The 13,385-nt window shown below is 26.7% G+C and overlaps 1 protein-coding gene across 8 annotated transcripts in view; it reads right to left on the reverse strand.

The window, feature by feature from the left end:
- Positions 1-13,385, reverse strand: part of LOC107443592 (nephrin) — a 240,125-nt gene that overhangs the window by 56,382 nt on the left and 170,358 nt on the right. For all 8 annotated transcript variants that reach the window (XM_071181531.2, XM_071181530.2, XM_043046461.3 and 5 more), the window contains exons 3-5: positions 12,923-13,044; positions 3,936-3,993; positions 3,568-3,720 (exon numbers count right to left, since the gene is read on the reverse strand). In XM_071181531.2, the coding sequence (XP_071037632.1) occupies positions 3,568-3,720; positions 3,936-3,993; positions 12,923-13,044 (333 nt within the window). The remainder of the gene's footprint in view (positions 1-3,567; positions 3,721-3,935; positions 3,994-12,922; positions 13,045-13,385) is intronic.

The following is a 13,385-nucleotide window of genomic DNA, read 5'->3' on the forward strand; positions in this document are numbered from 1 at the left end:
GTCTTTGCATGTACTCAGTCGATGTTAGAATATGATATTTAATAGATAAGATTTATCAGTTTTTGGTCTTAAAATCATGATTGATTTCTATAGATAAGTGACAAAGAAAATCTTTATTATACACTTTTATTACATAAAAAGCCATATAATTTACTGATGAAACAAGTAAATTTGAAAGTTATGAGATTTAAATAATTGATATTGAATAACATTAACCCTTTGACGTAGAATTCTTATTAGAATATATTAAGCAGAATATATTAATCATTCTAATGATTTATGATTTTAAAATACAGCATGAAAAAACGAGGCAGTGCCCTGTGTTAATGGTAAAATCTTCCAAAAAACTGCTCAATTCTAAACAGTAATTTTCAAATTTGCATTTAGACATAAGAGAAGCAATTTGTCATCGTTGAAATTTCCTTAATTTACAAAATCAATTATTGATAATGTGTTGAATATGAATGAAAGAAAAAGTTTAGATACTTCTTTTGAATTAGTTTTATTTTAATGCAAATGTAATTCAAGTAGTCTAACAATTTTTAGCAACTTTTTGACTGTTTTTTTAATTAAAATATTTAAAAAAATATTTTTGTTCTTAGTTAGATACTCAGAAAAAAGTATTGAAAAGGGACACCCATAGGCATAGCGTGAGGCATAGAGTGGGAGCACACATTGTTTATAAACTGCTCGTCCATTTTAAGTTTTATACATACCTATCCTTATAAATATACGTACATATAAAAACTAAATAAACATATGTACATGAAATTGCAGAGATCAAGTTTTATGCATACATTTGTAAATAAATATATGTACACATAAAAACTAAATGTGCATATATACATAAAATATAAAATAAATGAACAGTTCTCTAAAAAAAGTATGCCCCCTCACACTATGCCTATGGGAACACTGGTATACGATATGCGTCAAAAGCTTACACAAATAATAAACCAAATTAAAATTGCATGAAACATTAAAACATTTAACTCATTAAAAAACAAATAAACAAAAATATAAAAATTTTAAGGTACATATTTGGAAAAGACATTGAGGCACCTTTAAAGTATTTACCACATTTACGATAACGGATCGTGGGAAAATGAAAAAAAATATTTATTTGAAAAAAAAAATCTCCGTGGTAATAAGAATAAAAAAATGATTTTCTGTTATCCAATGATTGCGCATGATAGATTCAACTTTCTAAAAAGAACATTTAAGCAACCGGCATTTATCTCCAACTAATACCCACCCTATTAAAGTTTGCGGATGGAATACCAAACAAGGCTTCTAACAAGATATTGAACTCTTTAGAGTTAGAAGATTTATCAGAAGACGCTACATGTTGTTTTAGTGCACCAAAGCCGCCATTTTTATTTTTAATTTTTCGTCCTTGTACAAGGTCCTTGTTTCTTCCGAACCAGTTTTATTTTGTTCACATGGTTGATGAAGAAATGTACCGTGGGAAAAAATGGTTAAAAGTGATAGATATATGTATGTAAGTAGGGTTGATCGTGAGAATTTGTCTCCGGGCCCAAAACCTGGCCAGTCTGCGCCCAGGTTATAGTCTTTCGTTGTTGTTTTATTGTCAGTGTGCTGATAGGAAAGTATCTGACTTGAATTTGTTATCCAAACTAGAAGATGGACTATATAGATGTAAAAAAGAGGTGCTCATTTTTATTGCTGTTTTTTAGGAGGGGGTATTTAACTAGATTAAACTAAGTGGTTGCGTAACTGTAGAGTTTAGCGTCTACTTTTGTTTTCTGTTCCTGAATTTATGTTAAAGCCATTCGCCTTCAAAATAAGCTGCCTAAATTATTTATTTTGCATTGATATAAATGACGAGAAACAAGCTAAGTTACGATTAGTGACTGTTTACTCGCAACTAATATTAACTGTACTCTTTTATATGTAATATAGATCCAATCTCTACACGGCGCAATAGTAAACTATCATAGTTTTTAAGAATTTGGTTTTGGTACCACAGCTTTGTTACATTCTAAAAAATTGGAATAATACTGGAACTTAATATTGGCACCAAGAACAACTATTCGGTGCAAACTTGATGCAACCTTAACAAAGGGGTCGAATTTAACCATATATATATTTAAAATGATCCACAGTACCATGGAATCAAGTATAAGAGGTATCATAATATAGTTTTACTTGCACCATATTTGATATTGTGGTTTAATTTATGCTCCAATATTTCTAATAGCACCTGCAGAAAAGCTATAGTTTTTTTGTTGTTGCTTTTTTTCGTTACTGTACTAAAAGGAAATTGTATGGATGAATTCATTATCCATATTACAAATGGCACCTAAAACATGTAAATATGATATAGGTCCTCAGTTTTTTTCATAATTTTTAGGTGAACTAACTAGTTTAAGCTGAGTCAGCTAATTTAACTAAGTAATTGTTTTAAATAATATAATTAAAACGATATAATCATCACTGCTACCATCTAATGAATTTGGGTTAAAAAAGTATTTTCAAAAGGTCAAAAATAATGAAAATATTCTGTAGACACTGTACCTTTTTGTACAAGTGGATTGACTGGAAATAATTTTTTACTTTAACGTACAACTAGAAATTGCTAATGCAGACCTAAATTTAACTATATTCTTCAAATTATATGCATTAAATCTGAGCCGTACCGGTAAGTTTTCGATTAAAAAAAAGAACAATCATAATTAATACCATGATTGGTGCAGTTCAAACTAAAAATTGCATACGATAACAGATTATGTTTTGCATCAAAGTTACGAAACTATGGTTCAGCATGAAATGATTTAAAGAAATTATAAGACATGATTGCAGCAGCTTCTCCTTCGGAAAAGCAGAGTTTAAAATGCATTTTTGCAAAGTTTTTATTTCAAATTCATACAAAAATGTTGCATAATCATTACAAAAGATATGTTTAAATCAAGTATAACGAAGAAAATTAAGTAGGAATATTAAGATGCGAAAATTAGAGAGATAAAACCTCTATCATATACAAACTTATATACACTGTATAGAGACTTCGTAAATACTCCACTTGCGAATAAAATAATATATTATTGGTATTGTTTTGTATATTAAACCCAGGGTATTGACGAAAAATGCATTTTTGCACCCTTCCCTGCAATAAATACTTTCCCATGAAGCATGTATATGCTAGTTTTCTAGGTATTATTTTCAACGTGAAATCTTAAAGTTTTATTTTATAGTTCTATTGTTCCTCCTTTTTCATAAATTGTTATACTTAAATATTGACTAACGCTAATCGATGTTTAATGTATTTAAGTTCAAATTATACTCTGTTGGTTATAAACAGGAAAAGAAGGTATTCATAACATATCTAAGATTACCATTAATAGTTTTTCTTTTGCAAAAAAGGAGATGACTAGACTTAAAATAATTACTTCAAAAATTACTCACGTATTATATACTATGCAGCATTTTATTTTAAAAAAAATTTTTTTAATTTTATTGCACACATAGGAACGTGGTTGCACAATAGTTTCCATCAAATTAAAGAAAACTTTAAGTATAACTATATAACTAATGTTCGATACTAACCTGGTCTGAGTTCTACATTTTTCCTAAACCATTTTATCCCAGCTGCTGGTTTTCCACCAGCTACCATGCATTTTAGTGTAAGTGTCACGCCTTCGAGTATTTCTACTATACTTCCATTAGGATGTTGGGAGATGGCAATAGATGAAGGTGGTGCTGGAAGTTAAAGAATCAATTAACTTCTATACAAATCAACAAATAATAAGTCAATTTTATAAGTTAGGATTCGAATAAAATTCTCTACTTAATTTTAATTTGGTTTTATCTTTTAAGAGTAAACATTAAGCATACACAATTTAAAAATATTTTTCTCCTCATTGTCATATTGAATTTATCGGATTTAACATACTGGAATGTATAAAACCACTTACTTAAAACCGTAAGTTTGACATCAACCCTAATGGCTTTGTTTTCACCGTGCGGTCCTACCTAAAAAAGATAGCAGAATTGTTACAGTGGATTCATATGCAAATAAAAATAACTGTTCTATTTTCAAAAAAGATAAATCTTTAATCTTTATTTTTTATATATGGTAAAAAATGAAAAAGTAGGGGAGAGTGGGGTCAATTGTAACAGGGTACGATTGTAACAGAGCAAAAATTTCGAGTGTCGGGTTCTAGATTTGGTTCCTAGATGGCGCACAAGGTGTATTTAATAAATCTACATGTACACCCCTGCTGGCAACCATTTTTATGTACTTTTGAAAGAGTTACATCACAAAAGATATTTTCACGCTACATAAGTACTTTTTTTGGTATTAGAATATTATATTGTAACAAAGTAATTTTGCTTAAACAAATAAAAATTATTAACTGAATATGTAAGTGGACACCTAAATTAACATTTCAATAAAAAAAATTAGTTTTGTTAATTAACCAGCATTGTTTTTAACAAATGAAGCTGAAATGGCGTCTTGGGGACGATTGTAACAATAAGTAAAGGGACGATTGTAACAGCTGAAAATAAATAATCTTATGTTTACTAACCCTTACTCAACTCTTTAAGAACCACCAATAGTTTCCTATATCATTTATATATTGTTAAATAAGCATTATTTAATTTGTCGCCTTTCACTGCTTAAATTAAAATTTTTACCCCCTTAAAGTTAAAAGTTTAGCCCTTTAGTTCTCTGCTCATTATTATTTTTACTCCTAAAATATCACTACTATTTTGATCAATAAAAAAATATATCACAACTATCAAAATATGTATAATTAACAATGTTTTAGTTGAATTTATGAACTGTTACAATTGACCCCGTAAATGGGGACAATTGTAACAAGTGCACGACCGTCATAAATTGTTAATAACTAATATAATAACATTAAAAATAAGGTATTTATTCTTTTTTCTAGTAGAGGATAGTTTACTTTATTTGTCTGTCAATTAATACTAATAATATATTGGATTTTTTGTTCGTTAAAAATAGTTAAGTAAGAGATGTTACAATTGACCCCACTCTCCCCTACTAGTGAAGTATTTAAAAACTACATACTAAATTCCTTTAAAACTTTCAATAGATTATTAGTAAAACAAAAAAATCTTTCTTTATGATATCAAAAAAAAAAAATAAAAACAAAAAAGAGACGTGTCTCGCAGTGGACTAATGGCTGTTGTCAGTCTGCGGGAAGGCGACAACTTTGATTAGCTTGTGTAAGGACCGAGGGTGAACGGTTTCGGCCCTATTTAAACTGTTCTACCGTAAAGTGCAAAATTGGGAGAATGTTTCCCAATACACTATTTTCCCATCTAATATAACATGGAAAACCAGTTATGCAATGTGGGGAAGAGTACAGGTTAAAATATGATTTTTTATGTGCAGAACCGTTAGTGGGTAAGCACACAAAGGATTATAGATCAGCTAAAAAAATCAAGCAAACTTTAAATTCTGATAAAAACAAAAGAATTTTTTGTTGTTTTTGGTTTCAATAATGTTTATATTAATAAAGGCATTTTAGTAAAGTAAAAGTATTGGTTTCATAAAGTCACAACTGTTAAACTATGCAAATTATGATATTTAATTTAAAACACAGATATATAAATCAGTAAATAATTACAAGAAATATATTAAATTGTTCAAAAATTTCGATAAACAATTAATTTAATCAATTTAAGAAAAGCAATCATGCTTATGAATTTCCTAAAGTAATTACACTAATTTAGCAAAAGAAATGATTAGCTTAATAACTCTATTTGCCACTTTTATCAAAACCAAACAAATCACGCACGTCGTTTATAATTGTATAAAAACAATTGCTTTCAAACGCATAAAAATATTATGTTACTTTAAAAAATCAGGTAACCAATTTCTTCAACAAAAACAGTATTTCTGATTTCCTGAAATATTCGCATACGCAATTTGACAAAAGCACTTATTTAGCTGCTGATTTTTGAAATTAGGAACCACAACTGTTAAAAACTAACTAAGTCAATTAGGCGTTTCGCAAATTTCCTTAAAAAAAAACTTTTATCATTAGATTACGAATCCGTTTCCTCCAAAAGTCAGCATAATTAAAACCCCGGCGTTAAAAACCGGATAAATTAGTGATATTAACACGATGAGCTAACTAAGAAAATTGCTTTTGTTGAGCAAGTACATTTTTTTTCATCATTACATTTCCCATAAACGAGTTATGCTTCCAGTAAGTATTCATTTTTTATATACACATTTCTCCAAAGCTCTTAACGAAAATCAAATTTATTTTCTTGATGGTCTGATTCTGCTTTAAGATATAAAAGACTGAATTTTTTTATTTGTTTAAAACGTTTTCAACCTTAGAGTGGGTAAGGATTAAGATAATTGAGCTGTGAAAAGAAAAAAAAAGCTTCATTAGCAGAAAAGTAAATGAAAACAGAACAGATCCCTTGTAATTAAATTTGTTCGCTTAAAATAACAACAGAATGCAATTGAGGCAGTAGGCTAGAACATGTTCGGTGTTTATTTTTATTTTAATTAAGTATTTGAACAACTATTTGGTTTTCGATACGCTTGAAGCGATGATAGCTTTATTAATATTTTGCCAAATTATAGCGAACAAAATTTTGTTTGATAAATCGAATTTTCTATTAAATTATGTATATTTTAGGTTTTTGTTTATTATGATTTTAATTAAGTATTTGTTGAACTATTTGCATTTCGGTAAAATAGCAGATTCTAGAATTAACTAACTTCTTAAAAATTAGTTTAATTATTGTTCAAAGAATTGCAAACTAACATTAATAGATGGATATTTGATTTAAATACTTCTGAATTTCATGTTAAAATATGGCTTGAATGAAAAAAAATAAATAATAATAATAAAAAACTTTGAATGCTTTATTTCAAATAAGTATTTGAACAATTATTTGGATTTCGATACACTTGAAACGAAGATAGCTTTATTAATAATTAGTCAAATCATGAAAAATTTCTTCCTGATAAATACATATTTGCATTAGTTATACATAATTTAGATTTTTTAATTAGAATTTTAATAAGGTATTTGACAAATTATTTGCATTTCGGAAAAATAGTGGACGCTGTAATAAATAAATACCTTATTAAAAATTAAATTTAGTTATTTTTCTGTGAATTTTGAACTAAAACAGATAAATGTATACTCTCTTAAAATGAAAGAGTTATTTCCCCTACTCAAAAAAGAGTTAAATTTTTTTAACTCAACTTGAGTGAAATACATTCTTATTTGAGCGAAATTCTTGCTTTGCATTAACTCAAACTTGAGTGGTATTTATTAAGCAATATTTGAGTGCTTTTAGCTCAAACTTGAGTGATTTATTTATTATTTAATTGTGTGCGAGATATAAGCTGGAATTTCTATCGTTTTATTTTAAAGCAAACGATAATAAATCTAAATAAAATTGTTATGTTCTACACCTAATCTAAATAGATTATGTCTTCGTTTTTATTTTACGTTTAATTTTTTTTCTGGAGAATATGTCATTTAATATTTTGAATTAAGAAGAATTAAAACAACTTTTAGTTCACAGCGGTATTTCTGATGAAGACGCTGTTTTACTTTTCAGTAAGTAAATATACTTTGTTGTTTTTATTTTGAAAATACTTTTATTTTGAATATGTTATATACACATTCCATTTAAATTAGCTGTTTTTCAGCGTTTTTTAATAAAATATACTATTCTTTTAAATTATTTGTCAAAACAATTTATTAAAATTGAAAGTGTTAAATGTGGATGATTATGAAATATTAAAAAAATTTGATTCCCTGCTAGAATCTTTGTCAAAGCATGTGGGAATATATTATATCTGATAAGAATCTTAGAATTTTTTCAGATTTCATATTAAAGTTTTAACATTTTATTTTAATATAATAAATTTATATCCATGTTTTAGTTTTTTTGATGTATAATTTTGGTAGAAAACATTTCTGGACAATTAATTTCATATCATTCTATACTTCTTTTATAAAAGATATTTACGAAATTATTGTTCATACAGTCTATAATTTCTGTTATTTAAATTGCTTTCTATTAATAAAGTTGACTGTCTTTAATTTATGAAAGTTCACATCTGCAACATCCATTCATGCAAATCAGAATCTTCAGATGTTCAATGTATTTTATTATAAATATATCATTCAAAGAAAAAGTGGAAAATATTATATTGAAAAAAATTAAGCAGCATTTTGAATTTTTCTGTTTTTATCCTGTTTTTAGCTTTTATTTAATTGGAATTCAGAATTAATACTATCTTCTTATTTCATAAAGTATTTATCACATTATACAAACTATTTTTCCTTTGTTGCAAGTATAAAAGTTCTTACCACTTTTATTCAAATTCAATTTTCGAGGCAAAATTGTAAATGCAGAATTAATATTTAATTAAAAGTACAATGCTAATTAAAGTATTTGAAAATGCAAATAAATTAGAATTTTACAATAGTTATAGATTAATAGTAAAAAAATAGGAGCAAAATTAAAAGTAATATTTATTATGAGATATAGTTCAATTTGAATTTATATACCTATATCCCAGCTGAAAATAAACTGTAGTTATTCTACAGTAGTTTCGTAGTTTTTCTAGAGTTAACTGCAAATTTTCTGTAGTGCAATCTTAACTGTAAAAACACTGCAGTTATTTTGCAGCTAATGCGAAGTAATTTCTCAGTAATTTATTTTGAAAAAATTTTAGCTATTGTCTACAAAATTACTGTAGTTTAAGTAAGGTCACTTTAAAATCATAAATTTAGAAAAAACTGAAATTTTAAATCCGTGGTCATTCTGCAGTAAATTTGAAGTAATTATGCAGTCATTGTTTCAGAAGTATACTTTCTGATGAATCTACAGAAAAACTGCAGTTACTTTGCATTGTTGTAAAATTGAAAGAGTTTGATGTCTTCTATCTTGCTTTCCTGGCTGGTATATTAAATTTTTATAACGTTTTTTCTTTTTGATTATATATTAATTTCTTACAATTAGGTAAAAATTCTAAACATATATATTGATAACGGAAATAACGTACACTATCTATATTCATAATAGTTAAAATTCATAAAATACATACTTGATTTAATTGTAATTATTTATAATTCAGAAGCGATACAGTTTAATTAGTTTAAAATATGCCTAAAATTAGGTATTTAAATATTTCTGTATTTTAGTAATTTTATTAAAAATGTCGTTTTCATTAATTTTTATTATTTATTTCTTTTTGACTTAAGAAAACCATGTTTGAGTAAAGTTTATGGTAACAATATTAAAGTAAAGTCAAATAGTTAATGTAAATTATTTAATTTTTTTATTCGAATTCATACTAAGCTAGGATTATTGCAGGACAAAAATTATAATTATTTTCTTCTAATCAAAACAAATATATAGTTTGGATTTTAAACAAATTTATATCAAAAGAGCTTGCAAAATTGAGCTTGACAAAGGGTATTTAATCCAGATTTTTTAGCTTTTAACGTCTTCTTCAAAAATTTATTAATTTCACTTAGTTTCAGAAATTTGTCTTAAGAAAATTTAGGCAATTTAAAACAATATACCTTTTTTATTGCTTGAAAATAAAGCTTTATAAATTAAACGAATAAATTTGTTCGAAAAAAAATGACTCATAGTATTTTCAATTGAACCTAAATGAGTATAATATTTATAAAACTGCTTACTTTAAAAATTCGTTTAGAGCTCCTTACTTTTAAAAATTAAACTTCAAAGAAAAATGACGTAACTTAGGGGAAAGGGAAAAAAAACTCAAATCTACAGCGGTTAGGAATTTTTCATAAAAAAAACCTCTTAAGTAATAATTCATGTAATTGTTGTTTTACGGTATACAATCAAAATAATTGGATAACCACAAAATGCTGTTATTCAAACTGTTAACTCTTAAAATTTTTTTTAACTGTGTTTTCACTTTATTTGCAAATAAAAACTTTATCCTCGCCAACGAGACCCAGCTCATGAAACTAATTAGTTCTTTGTAGCCGTCTTGACACAGGACTGTAGCCGAGATGGTTAATCGGTCAATCTCACAACAGACGAATCCCAGTTCGAATCCCAGCCAGTGTCGATATGCTCACAGCGAAAACTTTCACTAGTACTATATTATCTAATTCGATATATAAGTTCAACAAACGTTAAGATAAAAAAAATTCCTATCTAAGGCATTCTCTATCAAAAGGAATTTTTTTGAAACGAAAACTATAGTATTTTTTATCGCTTACGATAGATGGCACCACTAAATACAAAAATTTCGAATATTAACAGTAAAAATTTTGACTGCAATTTACAAACTGAAATACTGAAAATCGCTCAAACACGAGTTAAAATCACTCAAGTTTGAGTGAAATTTTTTTCACTCAAATTGAGCTATTTCCATATAACTCTTTCACTTGAGTGATTTTAACTCAAGATGAGAAGGCCGGTTTTTTCTAGGTGAAAGAGTTAAATTACACTCAAGTTGAGTTATTTTCACTCGTTCATTTTAAGAGAGTATGTATCCTAATCATTTTTGAGTTTTACGTTGAAAATAAAAAAATAAACATTTATGGCATTTTCAGCGTTTGAAATGATAGCTGGGGGATTTGGTTATTAAATATTTTTTTTTTACGTTTTTGAGAATATTTTAATTTATATTTTTGTGAATATTTTAATGAATGTTTTATTAAATCATTGAGATCGATTGTTAAGTTTCTTAAATAATTTTTTTTAAACGTAAAATTTATCTGCTTCAGAAAAAATTTGTGATTTGCAAACAAACAGGAATAAATAGGTATGGTAGATAGATGTATATTTTCCATAATTTATATAGGTTAACTAATAGGTTGTAAATTAAAAAAAATAGAAAAATAAGTCTGTAGTAGTTCTTCTATAAATAGTAAACTATAAGTAGTCTTTATAATCACTCTAATAATGTGTATTGTTTTAAGGATTGTGATATGTTTTAATACCCTTAAGCATATAGAAATAAATTTTGGCTGTCATGTTTTATATTATTTTACGCAGAATCTCATATAAATAAACAATAATAACATTGTAGATCATATTTTTGAAACAAAAAAATTTACGATACTAAAGATTAATTTTAGACGAATACTAATTAAATATATCATGTTAATATAAAAAAAAATATTAGAGAGTGATACCTGAAACTAGTTTAAGACAAATACGACAACAATTAATATTTGGAAAATCAAATATTTTTATACGTAAAGATAAAATCATAGAGAGAATTTAAATTTTTAGATGGAAAATCAATCATGCATATGTTTACAGCTCTTATAATATTAATCATTTTCAAGGAAAATTAAGTTTTAATGAGGTTACAATTTACCGTACTTTCATTATTTAGGGACTGGGAATTCAAAATTGATATTTGCTTATTAAAAATGTAGGTAAATAGAAATTAGTTGAAAGAAAATATTTTGAAAAAAAATGGAAATGAACACCTAAAATATTAATAAAAAATATATTATCTGCTAAATTAAAATTTTTCGTATCGTGAAATGTTTTCCCAAATGAGTTTTGATTTACAAAGAATTTATTACTCTTAAGATAATAAAAAAATCTCAGAGTACTCTTTGCAGTTTTATAGTTTTAAAATATGTATTGCAAAAGAGAGAGTTTTTAAAAGAGAAGAAAGTAAGAGTTTAGTTTCATTATTAAAATATGATGAGTTACAAGTATTAATATTAACAACTGAATTAAATGAAAAAAACTTTGATCATGACATAGAAATAATAAAAAGCAAGAAAAAAATTCTTTTAGCAAAAGATAAAGCAGACAAATTAGTGCAATTCACACTACTGATGTATCCATTGAGTTGCGTTACAGCCTAATTTAATGTATTTTTTACAGAAATATTTACTTTCATTTGTAGAAGCATAAAAAATTCCTTTAAATTAATTGTCAAAGCTTTCTAGCCTCTTTGTTGAATTTACGCTAAGAAACTAATAATATTCTTTTGAATTATTAATCAATTACATGTAGTGAAATATAGAAATCCAAATTATACGTTAAAAATATGTACAGGAGCTCAACTTCTAGCATGGAAAGTTCTACTTAATACAAAAGTATTACAGAAATGTAAAAGCTTGAATACCGTTTAATATGCGTGATATATCATTATGCGTAGAAATGTCACAGAAATGTTGAAACAACTTTCGATTGAAATATTTAAAGGAAGTTTTACTGTGAGTAAAACCTGTACACAATAAATTTAAATACAAATTTTCATCTTGTATTGTTTTGTTTAATTTGGGCATTAATTAAAACCAACAAACAAAATGTAAAAAAATAATGTGCATGGTTCTCAACATTAAACTCTATAACACATTACTGGAAGGAGAGAAACAATTATGGTAATGACATTTAAGTTAGAAAAACATAATTCTGGTCAATTAAAACAAAACATATATCATTTAAGTCAATCATTTTGTAATTTTTCAACTCATACGGTTAACAATTTAAAGGAATTTTTGCATTTTAATATTATAAATTTATCACACATTTAGTAAAAAATACAAAACTAAAAAAATTCAGCCAAATAAATGGTTTTTACACATTGTTCTGAGGTGTCATGACAGAATTAACAAGTTTTATCACAGTTTTCATTTATCACATTGTTCACTTGTTATATTTTTTCGCCATACTTTATTTTTAAACCAAAATCAAAACCAAAGCCCTTCAGTAACAATTACTGACCTTCTTGGTATTCCCATAGATCCAGAAAACCGATAAGTAGTTTTTATCATAATTCTTTTTCGCAGTGCAGTATTAGGATTGTGTTTCATTTTTAGTACCTTTATTTTGCTCAAAGCTAGATATTTATTAATATCTTTTTAGCGTCTTTTTAAGATGCAAGGATGTCTCATGGAGAAAATGATCCACCAGAAGTACTACATACCTGGCATTGGAATTCACCATCATCTTCAAGTTGAGCATTTTCAATTCGAAGATCATGAACACCATCTTCACCACTACCCTCCATCATGTAACGAGGATAACCTGGTATCATTCTGTCAAAACCTAAAACAGAGATAAATTGTTGAATTGTTGAAATAAATTGAACAGCTAGGAACAATAATAAAAGTTAATTAATTTTTGATAATACAGTGAATTCGCGATAAATCGAATCTGATAGGACTGACGAAAAACTTCGACATATCGGAAGTTCGACTTACCGTTAGTTTCGGTTTTGGTCTTTCAAAATATTGTCGGATTAATTAATTAATGCTTATTAATTACAAATCTTCTAAATGCTTACTGTATTTAAGATCATTTTTTTGACAAGCCATTTACGATAAGACTGTTTGAAGCACTTTATGATATCCTGGTCCATCGGCTGCAACTTTGCTGTTGTGTTTGGC

This window comes from Parasteatoda tepidariorum, chromosome 8 (genome assembly GCF_982258835.1).
Source record: "Parasteatoda tepidariorum strain Cologne lab strain chromosome 8, Ptep-v5.0, whole genome shotgun sequence".
Lineage (NCBI taxonomy): Eukaryota > Metazoa > Arthropoda > Arachnida > Araneae > Theridiidae > Parasteatoda > Parasteatoda tepidariorum.